The sequence below is a fragment of the Anopheles coluzzii genome, chromosome 2, assembly GCF_943734685.1.
Source record: "Anopheles coluzzii chromosome 2, AcolN3, whole genome shotgun sequence".
In the NCBI taxonomy this organism is placed as follows: domain Eukaryota; kingdom Metazoa; phylum Arthropoda; class Insecta; order Diptera; family Culicidae; genus Anopheles; species Anopheles coluzzii.
This window is the reverse complement of record NC_064670.1, coordinates 124,163,747-124,183,908: the sequence shown is the minus strand read 5'-3', so window position 1 is coordinate 124,183,908 and position 20,162 is coordinate 124,163,747. Positions and strand designations below refer to the sequence as shown.

Sequence of the window (20,162 nt, the reverse complement as noted above, 5' to 3'; positions counted from 1 at the left end):
TACCTGTGACTTTTACAGCGCATGTCGTAACAGCCTCTCCAATTGCATTCTTAGCCTTACACATGTAAGTACCCGTGTCCTCAGCGTGCGCATAAAGGATGTCGAGAGCTACGAAACCAAAGTCGTACGTCGTCTTGAACCGGTGGCCCTGCTGAATCGGGCGCCCGTTGCAGTACCATTCCACCTTCATCGTCGGATCGTTCACCGGCGTCAGTGTCGCCTCCAGATGCACCGGCAGGCCCTCGCCGACGCTGGCATTCTTGAGCGGTCGGCCAAAAGCTGGCTTCTCCGCTACGTACATCTCGTCCTCGCCCTTGCGACCGAAGCGTGCGTCGCACTCCAGGTACTGGATCTTCTCCAGGGCTCCCTCGTGCTGCGTCTCGCGCACAATGCCCGCCTTCGGGGTAACGTTCAGCGCAATCGAGGACGTTTCCGAGCCCAGATGGTTCGTGGCGCGGCACGTGTACTCACCCGAGTCTTCGGCGTACACCGTCAGCACATCCAACGCGGCAAAGCCAAAGTCGTACGTCGTGCGGAACCGATGGCCGGTCGTGAGCGGTTGTCCGTTGTGGAACCATTCCACCTTCAGGCTCGAGTCCGGATACGGCTCGATGCGGCACTCGTAGTGAGCGCTCTGGCCCTCCACCAGATTGGTCGGACCGTGCAGCTTCGTCGTGAACTTTGGCGGCACCGTAACGGCGACATCTTCCTCCTCGCGGCGCTGGAATCGGATCGCGTCCTCGAGCTGGTGGATCTTCTCCAGTGCGCTCTCGTTCTGCGTTTCCAGATCCAGCGAAGCCTTCGACTGGACGACCAGCTTCGCCGAGGTGACCGCCTGGCCAAGTTCGTTCGTCGCACGACATGTGTACGTGCCCGAGTCCTCCGGGTTGACGTACTTCATGTTCAGCGCAACGTAACCAAAGTCGTGCATGGTCGTGGTGCGGTTGGACGCCTCAATTGGGACTCCATTGCGCAGCCACTCGACGCGCATCTTCGGATCACCGACCGGCACAAGACGAGCTTCAAAGTGTACGGCCTGGTTCTCGGCCACCTTCACGTCCTTAACCGGCAGCGTAAAGACTGGTGCCTGCGTAATCACCTCATCCACCTCCGTGTCACGCTGGTAGCGCGAGTTGTCCTCCAGATAGCGCAAACTCGTCAGCGCATGCTCATGCTGCGACTCCGAGTAGATGCTCTTGCGCGTGTGCACCACGCAGGTAGCCGACGTGACGGCTTCACCCAGCGCGTTCACCGCACGGCACGTGTAGGTACCGGAATCATCGGCCAGGCAGCCCATAATGTCCAGCGCGACAAAACCAAAGTTGTTCGTTTCGGTAAAGCGCGAACCCGTCTTGACGGGCGCTTCGTTGTGGTACCACTCGACACGCAACGTCGGGTCGGAAACAGGGATCAAACGACACTCAAAGTGAGCGCGCTGACCCTCCTTGATCTCGATGTGCTTCAGCGAGGTCGTAAAGGTTGGTGCCTGCGTCGTCATCTCGTCCAGATAGTCCGAGCGCTGCTGGCGCGTCTTCTCCTCCAGATACTGGATCTGCTCCAGTCCCATCTCGTTCTGGGTGTTGGTGAGGATCTGCTGCGATCCGCGGCACGACAACTGCACGGCAATCTCGTCCACACCGACCAAGTTCACGGCCCGACACATGTAAGTGCCAGTATCCTCCGCGATCAGATCGATGATGTCGAGCGCCACATATCCAAAGTCATGGATCGGACGGAATCGATGACCGACGGTGATCGGCATACCGTTCTTGTACCATTCCACCTTCAGATTCGGATCCGTCACCGGTTCCAGCTTGCACTCAAAGTGCGCATGACCACCTTCCTGCGCCCGGTCGATGTTCTTCGGCTTGGTCAGGAAGCGCGGCTTCACGTTCACGATCTCGTCGACGTACTCGGTCTTGCGGTACCGGGAAATGTCCTCCAGATACTGCAGCTTCTCCAGACCGGCCGGATACTGCGACTCCAGGATCAGGTCCTTCTTCGCCATGATGCGCACCGAGCAGGAGGTAACCGCTTCGCCGAGCGAGTTACGCGCCTGGCACGTGTACACGCCCGAATCGGCCGCATACACACCGAGCAGATCGAGCGCAACGTAGTCGAACTCGTACGCTGGTCGGAAGCGATGCCCAATCTTGACAGGCATTCCGTTCACGAACCATTCCACGCGCATCGACGGATCACCGACGGGCTGCAGACGGCACTCCAGATGAATGTTGGTGCCCTCGAACGTTTCCACGTTGTGCAGCGAGCGGGCAAACTGGGGCGGCGACATCACGGTAATGTCCTCGAGCACATCGCGTCTCATGCGCGACGCGTCCTCCAGATACTGCATCTGCTCGACGGACATTTCACTCTGCGCCTCGGTAATGATGTCCGAGCGCGTGATGACGCGTACACAGGCCGACGTGTGGGCCGATCCGAGCTGGTTCGTGGCGCGCACCGTGTACTCGCCGGAATCGGCCGCCGTCGAGTGCAGAATGTCTAGCGCTACGAAGCCAAAGTCGTAGTACGTCTTGAAGCGCGAGCCGACCGTTATCGGGCGCCCGTTCTGGTACCATTCGACGCGCATCGTCGGATCACCGAGCGGTTCCAGCTTGCACTCCAGATGGATGTTGCGTCCCTCGCCGACCGGCTGGGGATCGGACAGTGGCTGCGTGAAGATCGGCTTCGACTTGCACAGCTCCTCCACCTGGTACTGCGGCTCCACGAACTGCTTTTCCACCTTCTGCTGCGAACGTTCCACAACGTGGTGCATGCTGGTCGTATCGATAGCGGCACGAGCTGGAGAAGGAAGCAAGAAAAACGGATTAACATCAATTCATCCATTGAAGGAGAGACATTCAAAACTTACTTTCCACCACCATGGTGGCTTCAACCTGCGCCTGTCCGGCCGCGTTCGCTGCTACCAGCGTGTAGGTGCCCGAGTCTTCCGCACGAACGTCCAAAATGTCCAGCGCAACGTAGCCAAAGTCGTGGTACGTCTGGATGCGATTAGCGCTCATCAGCGGACGACCATTGTGGTACCACTCAACACGCATCGTGAGGTCCGATTGCGGTTCCAGACGTGCCTCAAAGTGAGCACGCTGTCCCTCGACAATGCGGTTCGTACCCTTAAGCGGCCCCAAGAAGCGTGGCTGCGGCTGTACCACCTGCTCAACCTGTTCCTGAGTGGTACGCATGTACTTGGACGAATCCTCCAGATACTGGATCTTCTCCATGCCCATGTGGCTCGTCTGCGAGTCGACAATGATGTCCTGGCGCGTCAGCACCGTCAACTTAGCCGAAACGTGCGCCTCACCCAGCGAGTTGTACGCACGGCACGTGTACGTGCCGACATCGTGCACCGTAACCTGCTTGATCGTCAGCGCCACGTATCCAAAGTTACAGAACGACGTGATGCGCGAGCTCGCCTCCACCGGATGACCGTCCTTGAGCCACTCGACGCGCAGCGTTGCATCACCGACCGGCTCCAGACGCGCCTCAAAGTGCGCAAAGCCACCCTCCCGCACATTCAACTGATCCGAGATGGGGCTCTTGAACTCCGGGCGCTGCGTGCTCTCCGGCGTCTCCTCGTAGAACTTCATGTTCTGGTACTTTTGGTACTGTTCCAGCTCCTCAATCTTCTGGATGTAGTTGCGCTGCTCCTGGATACCCAAATCCCCGGTAACCGGCGCCTTGCTGACGACGGAAATCTTCGACGTGCTGATCGCTTCGCCAATGCGGTTGACCGCTCGCACCGTGTACGTGCCGGCGTCTTCCGCCCGCAGATGCATGATGTTGAGCGAAACATAGCCAAAGTTGAAGATGGCCGTGATACGCGAACTGGCCGTGATCGGGCGTCCATCCTTGTACCACTCGACGCGCATTGTCGGATCGCTGACCGGCGTGATCTGCGCCTCAAAGTGCGCATTGCGACCCTCCTCCAGCTCACCCAAGTCCTGCAGCGGACGCGTGAAGCCTGGCCTCTGGTTGACGACCTCCTCGATGCTCTCGGTACGCACGTACTTGGAGTAGTCCTCGAGATGTTGGATCTGATCCAGCGACGATGGGTGCTGCGTTTGCTGCTCGATCGGTGGGCGTGGCTGCACGCTCAGCATGGCGCGCGACTCCGCCACTCCCGTCGAGCTGGACAGACGGCACAGATACTCACCGCTGTCCTCCATCACGATCGTCAGCAGATCCAGCGCTACGAAACCAAACTGGAAGGTCGTGTTTGCACGCGAACCTGGAGAGGCAATGACATTCGTTGAAAATGGCTGTCCTTCATTGTATTCTTTATTGTGTTACTTACTTGCTTGGATCAGATTGCCATTCAGGAACCACTGCACACGCATCGAAGGATCGGAGACGGGCTCAATGCGCGCCTCGAAGTGCACCTTGCCACCCTCAACCTGTGCAACGTCGCTCAGCGGCACGATGAACTTCGGTGGCGGATAGGTGCGTTCCTCCTCCTTCGGTGGCGCATGCGGAGCAGCTCGCTCCACATGGCGCAAGTAGATAATTTCCGGTTCCGGAACAGCCCTGTAATTAAGATGACCGTGAGACGACGAACCCTTACACGGCAACGCTCGGCATGGAAATTGGATACTTACTCCGGCTGAATGACCTTCGTTGGGCGTGGCAGATTGAGACGCTTCTGCTCCGGCTCCGGTCCCTTCGGAGCTTCGACAAACAGCCGAGCGCGGGTTGCCGTCGTACCGGCCACGTTCTGTGCCGTGCACTGGTACCACGCCGCATCGGACGCCTTCGCCCGCGGGATGTCCACGGTCGTGCAGCCGTTCTCGTCGTTGCAGATCTGCACCTCCGGTCCCGGGACGAGCGGAATGCCATCCTTCTGCCAGGTGATGCGCGGCAGCGGCGTACCAATGGCACGCGCAAACAGTCGCACCGGTTCGCCCTCCTTCACGTTGACCGTGGTGAAGCGCTCGACGAACTTCGGCGCCACGACCTGCTCGCGCTCGCACACGACCAGCTTGGCCTGGGCCGCCACCTCACCGCTCTTGTTGCGCGCCACGCACGTCACGATGCCATGGTCGAAGCGGTTCGTGCTCGTAATCATCAGCGAATGATTGCCGGCCTCGTTGACGAGGATCTTGTGCGTCGCATCGTCCGTCACGAGGTTGCCGTTAATGTACCAGGCCACCTCCGGATACGGACGACCGGTCACGCGGCAATCGAACCGTACCATCTTGCCCTCGGTCGTCTCCGCGTCCTGGATCAGCGTCATGAACGACGGCGACAGCGCTTTCGTTGCTTCGGTCGAAGTCTCAATGACCTGGTGCTGCTGGAACTGCTGATGCTGCTGCTGCTCCGAGAAGGAAGTAGCACGCTCCACAGCCACCTGCTCCTGGGCCGGCTCGACCGCCAGCACTGCCGACGACACCTGACATCCCTGCGGATTTTCGGCCAGCAGCGTGTAATGGCCCGAATCGCGCGCGTTCACATTCTTGATGCGCAGCATGGCCTGCTGGTTCGAGTAGCTAACCTCGTACTTGTCCGCCGACGGGATGATGCGCTGCCCATCCTTAAACCAGGACAGACGCGGACGCGGATTAGCAAGCACACGCGTGCTGAACACCGCATCGGAACCTTCCGAAAGCTTCGAGTTGCGCGGCTTCTGACCGATCTGGGGGGCCGTGGCCGGTCCCAGCGCACGATCGACCGTCGTGATGAGCTGCGCGTCCGTTTCGCCGGCGTAGCGCCGCGTGATCGACTCCCTGTAGGACGTTTCGCGCAGCAGACGATACTCGAACGTGTCCACCTTGAACTCTTCCTCCACGTGCGAGTACCCGTTGGTGTACTGCTGCTGCTGTTTAACGACGGTCTGCTGCTGTTCGCGGCGTACCTGCTGGAACTGCGGCGTCGCCATGCCCTCCGGCTGGATGAACACGGAGCAGATCGCCTCGCCGACCGCATTGCGCGCCTTGCACGTGTACTCGCCCTCGTCGCCCGGTCCGATCTGGTTGATCATCAGCGAGACGGCCCCGGTGCCCGGGTTGTAGCTCAGCCGGTGCTTCGCGGAGTCGAGAAGGGGTGCGCCTTTTCGAGTCCACGAAACCTCCGGCCGGGGATTACCCTTCAGCTTGCCCTCGAACAGCGCGTTGCCGCCCTGGGCGAAGCGCGAGTTCTTGAAGATCTGTTCGAAGACCGGCGGCGAGTAGTCGCCGGTAGGGGCGCCGGCAGGGACGGGCGTTGGGGCCGCCATGCCGTACGTTGGCTGCGGCTGCAGCGGCACTTGCTGCTGCGGCTGCTGTTGCTGGAACGGAGCACCTCCAGTTGGTGTCTGCAGACCGGGCGTGATCGATGCCAGCGGTGTAGCGCTCTGCTGAATGAAGCCACCATGCTGCTGTTGCACTGTTGCATGAAGAGAAAGAAGGAAAAGGAGGAGTTTGTTAGTAAAGAAGCTTCAAGTAGGGTTCACCCAGTTTCCTCTGTCATCAACAACATAACCGACAACAACAACCACTGTCAATTGCGTATATTTTTAGTGCCATACTGCAGGCGTACTACGAGAACAAGCGTAACACAGCAAGGTGTGCCAACTGGGTCGTTCAAGTTCACGTGCACACCTGAGCGTTCAGCAACCTAGCATGAATGAAGGGAAGATAGTTGTGGGACCACTCACGGCGTGCTAAACTGTCACCCGCTTTGTGGGTCAAGGTCACACCACCTGAAGATCAGTCTAATGTACATTTAATTATTAATTCTTATCATTACAGGGTTTCCCACGATAGATTGGTTGGTTCCCACGATTTATTGGTGCGTTCCCACGATTTTTTGGTCATTTCCCATAATTTTTTGGTAGCAACCCACGATTTATTGGTCGGTTCCCAAATATTATTGGTCGGTTCCCAAATATTATTGGTCGTTTCCCAAATATTATTGGTCGGTTCCCAAATATAATATAAAATAATACCGACCAATAATATTTGGGAAACGACCAATAATATTTGGGAACCGACCAATAATATTTGGGAACCGACCAATAAATCGTGGGTTGCTACCAAAAAATTATGGGAAATGACCAAAAAATCGTGGGAACGCACCAATAAATCGTGGGAACCAACCAATCTATCGTGGGAAACCCTGTATTTTGCATCTCCATGCGATCTGTCTTGCTTTCCTTCTGGTCCTATTTTACCTTCACGAGTCTCTTGAACCCGGACGAGTGGACGTCTCAACAAAGCAGCTCGAGAACAGCTGCACCGCGGATCGCTTTCACACAAATTATCCGCCCAACAAACCCCAGGACCCGAGACCCCGTGAATCGGCGTGATGTAATTTTAGGCAAAGAAGAGGCAGTCGGGAAATTGTTGAATTACGCAACTAGCGCGGACGATCTGTGTCTGTGTGGCCGCGGCTGACTATTTTTAACCTGCAGCAGCACCAGCAGCGACCCTTTTTTACCGCGGCCAGAGAGCGCGTACGAGCGCGCGCCGAACGGTGCGCCAAACGACGAACCCCGGGTTGATGGTGCGTTCGTATTGGTACAGCTCTTTGTGTTGCTTGGGCGGAATTATTTCCATTAGAACAAGGAAAGCGGTTTTGCTGCTTTGCAACCGGAAGAGAACATATACTTAAATGTTTCGCTTCGGATGAAATTGTACGCCTCATCCGCTGAACGTTGGCTGAAACTAGTTGCAAAATACATTCAAATCACACCTTTGTGCTTCTATACACAGGTTACACAATTGTGTTACTTATTCATAAAACCCTTGGTGTTCCGCTTTTGCTGTCCGCTCTTCTTATCGCGATAAGCTAATTTCTTGCACCGGGTTGCGAGAGAATGCGCAAATATTATTCCGATTATCTGCCCACATGTTGAAGATAAGTGTGCGTGTGTGTGTGTGTTTGTCTACATGACAGAACGGTACAACTGGTCGGATAGCATCCGATCCCCGTTCTGCTGCTGCTGCTAATGACCGATTAGACCTCGCATCAGCTCCCGATTCGTTTGCTGCAAGACGCGTTAGCGTGGCCGCCGCCACAGTTGCTGATCTTTATGGCACGATGCGCAGTGCAGCGTAAAATCAGCTATTCCAGAAGAAATCAGTAAGGAGCTTACCAGGGGCGGGAGAGCTCAAGAAGAAAAAAACAACAACCTAAGTAAATAATCTCCATCGTAATGCATCAGCAAATTCCGCAATAATCAACGCGGAGAAGGCCTAGCTGATGCGCATCAGCGTAAGTCTCTGTGCGCACACACGTCTACGACTCTACCACCTTTCTTCCCAATCGCCTCGGCTCGAACTGTGTTCTAGTAAGCTGCATAGTATATTTGTTTATCTCTCTCTCTTTTTTTCTCTTCCATTTCCGGACAGTGCACATTGGCAACCCTTCGAGGCCATTGGGAGCTCCCGTCGTGGCGGCGTACGGTAAGGCACTCGTGCGTCACTTTCGACGCGTGCCGTCACGAATGGACGTCACTAAATGGGAATCATCATCCGTACTGCACACGGTCAGTAGTGCACACACACACACAGAACACAGAAACTCCATTAAAAATGAAGCCCTCAAGTTGTGGAACAAAAAACTCGATCTCTGGTAAGTCAGAATGATTCTAAAAAGGGTGATCCGTATACGGACGCAACAGGCTAATCTGTCGACGTTGAGGGTACTGGTCGACAAACAAGGGTACTGGTGACAAGTTGTCCCGCATTTTGCAGCTGATGTGTAGTAGTCACAGCCGGATAGGGTAGTGGAAAATTTGTTCAGCCAGCAGAATGCAATGCGTTTGCTGCCCCCTTTGGACAAAAGTAATTGTAAATAGGATGAAAGGTTTTCTTTTTGCATTTAAATGTATAATTGTGCTCAGTGAGGTGTAAACAACAACATTTTCGTGTGCCATCGGGTCGATTAAAGGCACGATGCACTGCGGCAGCGCAACAGGTATTATCATAACACGTCACGTGCACACGGGTGCGCTTATTTTATCGCCGCTTTTGCCCACAATCACATCAAATCGATCAATTATTTCCACCCGAATGATAAATCAACAACCTTTTCTCGTAGGTCCCGCGTCGGCATAATCCACGGCTTATGAAACTTGGGTTTTCATTTTCATTTAGCTACCAGTGCACCTTGCATCATCATCAGCGCTTCTCCTGCTGCTTCCTCTCCCGTGTTGCAAGCGGATTAATTTAATGTATTCCACAAGGTGCATATTAGTGTTCGCTGGAGCGTATGGCGTTTGGTGTGGCCGACGGATATCCGTACGGGGCCTGTTTTTTTTTCGCCGCCCTATTCCGGGATGGAAAAAGGGCAAGAACCTGCTGAGGTCAGTCGGGCGGAAGGGTAGCGATTCGGTCGCGCAAATACGCACTAACGCACGCAGGCCACAAGAAACCTCAACACCTTTCACTCTATACGAGCGCAACTCATACTGTACAGCCGTGCGCCCTTGTTTGTGTGAATGTGATGAGGTTTTTGCATCAAAATGCGAGGAAAAGACTGAAACACAAGGGTGCATTAATTTTCTGCTCGCATGGATGGGTCGCTGGACGGCTCCCTTTTGCCCTTTTGGTCGGCTCATTATTGCCTTGCTTATATCCGTCGTTTCTTGTGGCTTTTTCTACAATCGATCAGCGGGAGCGCAAGTGGGTTCATTCACTGCATGACTGATAACCACAAAAACCGGCACGTTGATTGCGTGAGATTGCCGGAGGGCTTTAGTGGAGGAAACATTCTTCTTGGGATCAAGCTTGAAATCAAGTGTATCGTGTGAAGAGGAGAGAGATCTTACAACATTCCATCAAAATAAATAGATTGAAATTAAGAAACAGGGCGAAAAGTGAGATACTTCGGGAAGATGTGAGCTGATGCAACCTTCACCACTGCCCAGAAACCCTGTCCTCGATCAAACAAATTGACGTCTCGCGCATACACAATCAACAACATGCGTCCGTAACCTCCACAACCTCTGACCATCAGTCCGCTGCTTCACAAATCAATTCAGTGTGAACAGATTACTGCATGACATATGTATAGTAGCAGCCGATACCAAATAAACCCCATTACAACATGCCACCGTGTTCAGCACAATGCGCCCGCATTTTTCTCCCTGACCCTTTTGGGGCGGTTTTATAGTCTTCCCAAATGACATACTCGAGACCGCAGTCACCCGGAAAGTCACCAAAGGGGGAGCAATTAAAGCATTCGTCTGACGGCCGCACGATCGATCGCGAACGATCTCTAATCAACGCGTTCTAGTGCGCGCTCAAAATCGAGGGCGCGCGCACTGGACGCCCTATGGAACGGGTGGCACCTTTTTTTCTGACGACTGCCAAATATGGACGAACCGGTCGAGGGCAACCACGAGCGTCCGCCGTATGCGTTGGAAATTTGAACCAGCCACGGATGGGCAAAAGTGAAACCGGCTCCCGCCCCCCCCCCATCTGCCCTCCACCCGAGACGGCGCTATGACCTAGAACAAGGGAGGAAAAAGGCATGGACATCCGTGTGTGCCAAGGGTTTGCTGCCGTCGTCGCCATCTCAATGATAGACGATCGCGTTTGACGATCGCAGGGGGGGATTTTGTGTTTCATGCGGCAAGCGATTGGTTAATGTGAGCAGCATTATCAGCTAAACGGGGCATCCAATTTCCTTACGTCGTTCGGATAAGCAATGGTCGATAATTGGAGACTAATGATACACCACATGTTAGGCATTCCAACCTGAAGGTAAAGCGCACAAGAAGAAGTTGACGATTCTATTAAGACACTTGCACCGTCCAAAACGGCGCTTGACAGATGGGCGCACACGAAATAGAATGACGCACCGAGACGCAGAGCATTGTGTGTTGGCATTGTTACAATTCTAATTCTAACTCTGCTGGCTGTTGGTGCGGAGAGGAGAGGGTCCTGTGTCTATTCATAAACATGGCGTCATCTGTCAAGTGTCCACAGTGGCGTCTGCCGACATTCAACCGGTGTCCATGCGATTCAAAGCTGCACAATTGACTGTTATTTTGGCTCAAGAAGTGTAGCTGGCGTGCTCCAAAACTTGTCAAATTAAATCATTTTTGGATTCCTTAATTTCCTCTACGTGCCACGACATGAGGGCTGCTCAGTTTGCATGCGAAATAAATGAACCATTCTGACAGCTAGCGGTGGGGAAAGCATTCCACCACGCGACGGGAAAGAGGGCGGTGGATAGCGAATTTTTCCGCCTGTCCTAAAATAATTTTGAATTTTCTTCCCACCACCATCGCAGTGGAAAGTGCTAATGCGGATGATTTTCTTATTGGCCTTTTGCAATTCTTTTCATTCGCTGCCATCCAACCTGCCTGCCTCCGTCCAGCCGATCTTTCCTCTATTACAACCACGCAACACCCACGCACACTTGCATCCAACATGGGCGAGAAAAAAGACAGTGAGAAGGGGAGGGAAAAAGAAAAGAAAAACACACTCGGAGTGGTGGTGGGTGATCGGACAGGACGCAGCGGGAAATTCCTGATCCTGCGCGTACGTGCGGACGATCGTGCGGACCCGTCCGATCGAGCGTGAGCGGCGTTTGTGTGTGTGTGTGTTTGGTCGTACTCGTGCACTAAAAATAACGTTTTTCAGCGGAGGCATATTTTTAGCACTTTCGCGGCCGTGCAGAAGACCGTGTTCGCAGTCTCACTGTCACAGCGGCCGCGCACCGAAGGCGCAATGGCGAAACGAGCTGTGCTCGTAGCTGTGGGTTGGTGTAAAGAGTGCGAGAACGTAAGCGGGGGAAACGGCGACGGATGAGGTTGTTCTAGATTTTCTCATCCGTTGCGTTCATTCCAACCGATAGCTTCCACCGGAGGAAGTGGCCAACTAACTCCAAAAGAATGTCAGAATAATGGCTGTCATGGTTGGTGAGGAGTAGTCGCCGGGCCCACGAACCCCACGACACACACTACGTGATCGCTTTCTGCTGCTGCTGCTGTGACAGCAATAAATCACACTGCAGCTCTCACAAACACGTCCGTAACGTTACATAATTCCTCTATAAGGGACCGTTCTACACGAGGCTCGTTCACTCCTCCAGTGTCCAGTGTCCAGAGTTGTTGGGCAAACTAACCTCGCTGCTGCATCACTTGATGGCTTTGCTGCTGCACGGACTGTTGCTCCGTGCGGCTGCTGCTGATGCGCTGCTGCGAGCTGCTGAACTGCTGCTGCTGCGAGAACTCCTGCCGCTGCACAAACTGCTGCTGCTGCTGGCGCACCGTCGTCGATGATTGTTGCATCATCATCGACGACTGCTGGTGCATCTGCTGCTGATGCTGCTGCATCAGCTGCTGCTGCTGCTGCTGCTGCTGCTGCGGTTGCAGCTGGAACGGTGGCTGATTCGGATTAGGTCGTTGCATCCTTCAGTCGGAGAATGCACACGTCGCGGCGGCACACGTCGAGAGGGTTTGTTTTTTTCTATTTTCTTTTTACAAAACACACACAAACAAACACTCACACACTCACACAGAAAATAAGCGAAACTCAAACTTAACGAAACTCAAAACTTTGGTTGCAAATCAAAATCCAGCAGGAGGATTTTGGTTGTTTTTTTTTCCTTAAACTGCTCCCGTCGCCCACACCCGCTTTTGTGTTGCCGTTTGCTTGCTCTTTTTGGCGTTCACCAATGACCAACTTTTCACTGTACCACTATTCCACAAAACTTCCTTTTTTTTCGATTGAAGAGTGCCTTAAAGGCGCACCTTCTCTTGGCGTTGGTTGGGCTTTAGATTGCTTCTTTTTTCTCAAACAAAATAGGGGGCGAGGGAGAGTAAGGTCGGAGGCTTTACTAGGTATGCTATTAATCACTAAATTTCGCTTGCCTCCCTTTTCATAGACGATCGAGACGTGCTCTTGCTGATCAGACTCAAGTTATAAGTCCGCTGAATTCCACTGACTTAAACTGCTGTGAAAAACCAGAACGAAATGGGGGAAAAAACCAATACACATTTAAATTAAATTCACAAAACTCATGATCACTGCAAAAAAAAAAACATCACAAAAATATGCACCGGAACTCCACAAAACGAGCTTCCGTTGCATACAAAACTTGTCACTTGATCTTGCAATCCGGTTCGAAGGACCAGAAAATATTCTTTAAAAAAAACCACAAACTTCCAATAAAATCTGTTTTTTATCTCACAGTTTGGTACATTCAATCACAAACTTCCATCACGATTGAGCTAAATTGCTCTCTATTTTCATTCTTGTGGCTTTCACATTGAAACTCCAAAACTCTGTCACTCAATCCGTCACACCATAAGCCGATGCGAAAATTTCTCTAACACCCGTTAGCAAAGGGGACTTAGAAGAATTTTCACACTCGGCTCCACTTTACACACAGAGGAGCGGGCGCGCGCGCGCACAAACACCCAAACCGAGGGCACCGGGGCTCGAGAGGGGGGTGTACGTACGATTTTTCTTTCCCGCACACACTTTTCCACACAGGCGCAGAACCGAGTTTGTTGGAAAGGAAAAACGGTTCAAGTCATCCCCGAGACGAATAACTGAAGACGTCGGTCGTTTTTGAAGAGCGAGCGAAGAGTGAACCTCTGGGCTGGCAAAATCGTCGCCACAACCCGGGCATCGGCAGGATTGCGCACCACGGGCACGAGCTTTTCCGGTGGCCGGTTTGCGCATGTCCCCTTGGGTCCCGAACCGTACCCGAATCGGTTTGCGCCTGCGCGCACTGGCCACATCACGCACACACAGTCAAAAGTACACAAACGTGGGTTGGATCGATGCCAAAAATAATGACACTTTTTCACGGATGTTTTTGTTTTTCCTTTTCTTGTTGGTGTCTCAGTTGCAGTGGTGGCAATATTAGCGGGACGGATTTCCACCAAATGGCGGGGTGTTGTTGGATGTGTTGGAAAACCTGTCCGGCCAGGAATGCCATACTAGCCACACACACAAACACACATACACACAGATCTATCTCCCGGCCGGTTGGATTTTCCACAAAACACGGTGAAGATGTTTTCGTTACCCAGTTTTCCAACTCGTCCAACTTTCGTCCCCATCCGAACGGAGGCGGGGGTAGAAGTCGATGTTTCGAATTGGGCGGGCGGGCAGAGAGCCGACGCGCGGAAGGAGGAAGGATGTGTGCGTGTGTGTGTAGAGAAAGAAGTGTTCTATGTGCGCCACACGCCACAACTCAGCGCGCTCGAACGTCGAGCATGGGAATGATGCTGGCTGACTGGCGGCGATCGTACCGAGCTACGCAGGCGCATTACGCTCCAGCTCCAGAGCGCCCCGGAGTAGAGAGCGAGAGAGCGCAAAAGTGAGCGTGAGGCTGAGATGGGTATGAGATGGAGCAAACTGGCCAACGAATTGCCCGGAGAAAAACGCTCCATGAGTGAGAAGCGGCTGGTGAAAATTCCTTCCCACACACACACCTACTCGCACTCACCCTCTCTCTCTCACTTGAATAAGGCGATCGCTTTCCCGGAGAATTCACAAAAAATGGGGGGTAGTTTGTTGTTTTTTTTTTGTTCAACCTCTTTAGGAAGGAGGTTTGAATAATTCATCGCACACTTACGCGTGCGTGTCCGCCTGGGATGTATCCGTGCATCGTTAAACTAAAACGCATCGTGCAAATGGAAACAAAAAATACAAAATCACACACACACGCGCGCTCTCGTGCGATCGGAGGCAAAAAAAGTATTTATCCTAAAAGGCGGCACACACAAGATGGCTCTTTATTTCTTTGTTTTGCTTGAATCGTTTGTCCAGCAACCAGTAGGTGTAAGGCCAACCACCCGACGACGGCTTGAAAGTGGGGGATAGTGGGGAGTGGGGGGGAATTGGTGGCCATTTTTTTAACACCTCCCAACGCACGGACACGGTCAATTGATAATGATCTGCCGCTAGTGGGCTGTTAAATGGGGGGATGGTGGTATGCATTTAAAGTCGGAATCATTGTTGCGCACCGATTGATATTCTGCGCCGTGTTTGTAGGTGGCGTGGAGCGAGGAGTTGTGGAAAATGTGTCCCCGCAAAAAAAAAAAGAAAACCGATATGCTGATCTCTAGGGGGGAAATGAGCACATCAGAAACGATCGCGAATTTCACAACATTGTTTAGGAGAGCTAGAAAATAGGAACGATTTAATGTGTTTAAGGATCTACTGAAGATTTTCTAATGGGAGAGTGTTTTGTGATCGACTAGAGCATATTTTAAGCAATTAATTTCATGATACAACTATATTAAATACACGTTAGCTCTTAAATAGTTGTATGAAGAACTCTTTAACTGTTAAGTCCAATTCAGGCGAGAAAATGATCCTCCCCAACCTTACTATCCACCCTTTTGGACAAACTGTACTCTCTCTTTCGCAATACTAACAATATTTCATGTTATTAATAAACGTGACACGACCTCGACGCGATCTGCAAACTTTTCTCGTTTACTACTTTTTGCAAAGATGAGCCCCAACGTTTGCAAAAAAAAGAAAAAAAAACATTAGCAGACCAGGCGTGGAAATATTTGGAAGCAGCCAAACCCATCCACCTCCATCATCATCGTCATCAGAATTAGGATGGAAGATTTATTTCAATTGGTGGGGAGGTAGGAAGCATTCCTTTTGCATCACCTTGAAGGTATACTGCGAAGAAGATACCTGTTGGTGTCTTGTGTGTGTGTGTGTGTGTTTATGGTGAAATATTTCCCTCAACCACTCCCGCTAGGAAAAATTACCAACACATACAACTATAAAAACACTCCAAACAAGCACACAGCGTGCCGTTGCGCGCGAATCTTCTTGTGAAGAACAGGTGAAAATCATCGTGATCGTTGTTGTTGTTGTTGTTCTGCTGATGATGATGCTTTCCTTGATGGCGAGTGCATTCCTGCGAGATGACTTCAGCCACAACATCGCATCGCACACCAAAACTCGAGCACAAGTGTGAGTCACAATCGTGAGCACAAGTGTGAGAGAGGATGCCGTAAGGAGCCGAATCGCATGAATCGCCAACCTGTCAAAACACGGGTGTCAACGGGTGCCTAGAAGACAGCGCGGCTTAGTCAGGCCGACCGAAAAGATGAACGCTGATGGTTGTGGAATATTTTTAGCCAGGTTGCATGTCATACCCGAACCTCTTTGGCCACCGTACAGCATGAAATCCATGAATGCCTTGTACGACGGTAAAAAACCATCAGCTCTACACAACCAACAACCTGTGGGTATCGGGGTTTCCACCTACGAAGACATTTCCATCTTATTTCGAATGAAGAAGGAAGGAAATGGGATTGGATCTGTGTCGGTGAGCTGACTCAACCGGGTCGGAACCTTTGCTCTGGTGTTGAGTGCTTGCATACAGGGAAATACACTCATCCAAATTAGCCAAATTAGCAACGGGGAGAGAATGTTGTTTCAGCTTCATTAAATGTGGAATCCTTGGGAATAATTTGTTTGTTGGCAGAAGAGTTCTTGGTAAATGTCAAGTCAAGGAATATCATTGTCTTAACCTCAAAAGGTTGATCTCGTTTGCTTCAAACAACTTTTCAAACAAATCATCTTTCAATTTCACAGACTCAGGCAGAAGATCTTTCGAATCGCCTCTCAACTAGACATTGAAACGCAGAACAGACTAGAGAAATATGATTCGCAACGTATAAACAACAATCGTGTTTGGCTCCTGTCCACGAGAGCTGCTCTTTCAAGGTCCTGCGCTCCATCATTCTGGGCGGTGGGCGGACAGTTGTACTAGCCATCCCCACATACACACACACACGCACAACACACACAGGGCGGCCGAATTTCACAATCTTTGTTATTTGGAGATCGGTCGCAGTGTGTTCTTCTCCAAAATTCGCCCCTTTGCACATAATTTTCGGGCGCCCGTAAGTCGCGTACACTTACAATGCAGGCAGCTTGGTGTGTTTGTGTGCATGTTGATGATTTCATTTCCCAAACAGTCGTAAGGGGGGAATATTTGTGGTGAAATGTTACCATTTGCCATGCTACATCCACCGCCACTGTGCGCTGCGCGATCTTGCGCGAGCGTGTTTGCGATCGTTTTGCACCGCACGCAAAGGGGCACGCGCCGTTGAAGATTTGCCATTTGCCGCAGTTTAAGCACACTTATGGATGTTCCCTGTTTGCTTCGCTTCAGCCCCTTTCGACACTTTAGTCTCGAGAGAGTGTGTACGTACGTACGTGTTGCAAAACAGTATCATTTCAGCACACATCGCACCTACTTGATAGCTCACGATCGGTCGGGATAATGCATTTGCAGCGAAATGAACCGTTGACTGGGCGAAATTTATATCATTCGCTGACACCTTGTGTACGGCACACGGGTTCGGGAATCTCGAAGGTAGTAGATGTTATGGGCGTGCATGCCATCGGGGCATCGATCATATCGTCTCGCCGGCATCGTCGTGTGCGGGAAGTTGTCATGTTCGGGATGTCTGAGCGAGTGCCGTTTGAAAGATCATTAGTGCGGGTTTTACACCATATTTGTTGGACGGCGAGGGAAATTGATGTGCCCAACAGTTCCATATCACACCTTTCCAGCCGGTCGGAACGGCAACAAGGGTTTGGAGTGATTTGCTACACGATGCTACAATCTTCCAGCACAGCAACGATGGTGGGGAGTTGGTTAAACCATGTTGACCTAATGTCAGGCTGTCAGATGAGGGAGATGTTTGAGCAACGGATACCTGCTCGGAACAGGTGTTTTCCACCTGACGGTTGTATTTTAAATGGATCGTAAATAGATCGAGTTATCGTCAGAGAAAATGTATAATGAATCATATAAAGGAGAAAAGAGGAGGATCTGTGCTTGATCTACGAAGAATGTTTGCTGGGAAAATGTCGAGCAATCCACCACGCCTTCAAGCGAATCACATGAATCATCTGAGCGATATTCTCGTGATGGTGATTAACCGCTATAATGACACGCTGCCAATGTACGATCCTTTTAATTGTTGTTTAGAGCGAAGAAGGAAACTCATCATTCTTTTTTATTCTTCTTCTTATGATGACAACAACAACCGTGTAATCGCTCCAATATTATAATTTTATCCTTTGTGAATCACTCTCAACAGGACTGTTTGCTCTCGTTTGAGGACTTATTTCTAATTGGATTTGAACCCAGGACGGCCATGATGTTAAATCGTGCATTTGACAGCTGTATCACTTGGCTAATCTATTAGACTCAGTGATCTTATTGATCGTATTCAAACCAAGCTTATCACAGCAAAGATTAACTATATAAAGCAGACATTTGTTGGGCTAACTGTAATAACATGAGTCTTCTCAATAACATTTATCAGACAATACATCTTACCTGATACATTTCTCGATTGTTCGAGAGCATGTTTTCAAACATCAATCACTTATAATAAATCTGCAATAAATCGACAGTTTCTTCCTTTACAACTCAATGTAATTAAAAGCATAGTAAGACTGTAAGATATTGCTCCAGTAAACATTTACAGCCTACGGCATCAAATTCCCGCTTGACCCGCTGGATGTTCGGCAAAACTGTGGCCATAAAGCTGCATTCCCTTCCTTCCCCCAGCAGAGATTTGATATCAGTGGCTCGCTTACTTTCTTTCAAGCCGCGAGAAAGCAAGTGTGATTTGAAAAAATAAAGGTAACAACAACTCGCGTGACACAGTTTCGTGCCACAGGAGGGCGGTCGCGGAAAACGCCCGTGCCCGAGCCCGATGGCTCACACACGCCAGAAAATCAACCGGCCGATACGTACGTAGTGCGATATAAATATTTAACAGGCGCGCGAAATAAAATAACAGTCAGAGAAAGGTTTGGCCGCGTTGCCTGACGCCTGTGGCACGTCCCTCAACAAAAGTGCCACAAAAGTTGGCTGGTGAGGTGAGTTGGTTCAAAGGGGTTAAGGTCTACTTGCTGCCAGGCCACTTTACACACCCCACGGAAGGAAGATGCATTTCGCGGTCGGCGTACTGATCCGGAGAGGAGCTGAACAGGTGAAAACTACTTTGGGGCCTAATTTATGGCGACACGTTACGGGGCGCTGGGTTTTTTGGTGGCTGCGCGTGTGGAAATTGGGCTTGTAAAGGGAGTGCTACCGGAGGGTAGCTGGTAGAAGGGTTGGCTGTCTAAAGTCATCTACCGAAGAAAGAACGAGGTGCAAGGGGAAGCGAACATCTACGTGTTGATCGTTTATTATCATCTGGCTTATTGTGCGCTACAGGCGTTTACGCGTGGATCTGTACAAGTTTGCTACAGTTTGTGGAAAGTGATACGATTGGTTCCACCATTTGTCACTGCAATGAGACGTTGAAGAGAAAGAAAACATTCGGTGGTTGATTTTTTGACGGGAATTTCTGGGTTGCTTTAGAGACGTGATGGGGATGAAAGCTCTAAACCAGAATGAAAAGAATAGATTCAAGCGTTCCAGAACATGCAAAAGACGAGCAAAGAGGGGGTACCATGCACACCATGCAAGACAGATTTTGGGACACCAGACAGCCTAAAGACATACAAACTACAATGATGATGATGGAAAGACATGATGGAAACCGTTCGGCAAGCAAAGTGACAGGACAGAAAACACAGACAGAGTGCAGAGTGTGAAAAACATGTAGATAGAACATCAATTTGGAAGATCTCGTTGAAGGTCCCGGTGATGAAATTTGCAATGCCAGAGCGTCCCATTTTCTCCCAACCACCCTCCCTTTTCTGGCGGCCATGGATGGAAATGGATGATTCGCTTTGATATGCCGACCAAAACCGTCCCCCGTTCATACACTTCAAAATGCATTAGTTGCTCCAATGCAAAATGTCAATGTCGGTTGGCCCGGCCCAGGAGCCGTTAGATTTTTGGCAGGTTAGCTTGAATGCCTTCGAAAGATTAGCAACTTGAATGTGAAATGTGGTTCGCTGGTTCGTTTTTTCGATGTGAAATTCATTAAAATTCCATTCTGATCAGACACCTACCTTCGCATGTTTGTATGAGGCAAATGGATCGGTACGTCTTCTCGATCGTGTCCGTTTCCTCCAGCACCGTGCGGACGACGTTCGTTCCATTGGTGCCGTCGTGGGTTGATGCCGTTGGCTGTCCGTTCGGTTTTAGCTCCTTGTAGCAGTGGAATGATGCTTCTACAACAGGAAAAATGAGGAAGAAAACAGGAAAAATGGTTAGAAAGATTAGAGCGGCAAAAGCAGACCGCACACGCA

At 51.2% G+C, this 20,162-nt stretch overlaps 1 protein-coding gene across 3 annotated transcripts in view; it reads right to left on the bottom strand.

The window, feature by feature from the left end:
• LOC120948117 (titin) overlaps positions 1-20,162 on the bottom strand; it is a 158,474-nt gene that overhangs the window by 72,898 nt on the left and 65,414 nt on the right. For 2 of the 3 annotated variants that reach the window (XM_049607064.1, XM_049607065.1), the window contains exons 19-23: positions 19,923-20,084; positions 4,614-6,375; positions 4,313-4,542; positions 2,873-4,246; positions 4-2,802 (exon numbers count right to left, since the gene is read on the bottom strand). In XM_049607064.1, the coding sequence (XP_049463021.1) occupies positions 4-2,802; positions 2,873-4,246; positions 4,313-4,542; positions 4,614-6,375; positions 19,923-20,084 (6,327 nt within the window). Of the gene's footprint in view, positions 1-3; positions 2,803-2,872; positions 4,247-4,312; positions 4,543-4,613; positions 6,376-12,069; positions 12,901-13,408; positions 13,565-19,922; positions 20,085-20,162 lie in introns of those variants that run through there. The other variant, XM_049607066.1, reaches the window with a different exon arrangement.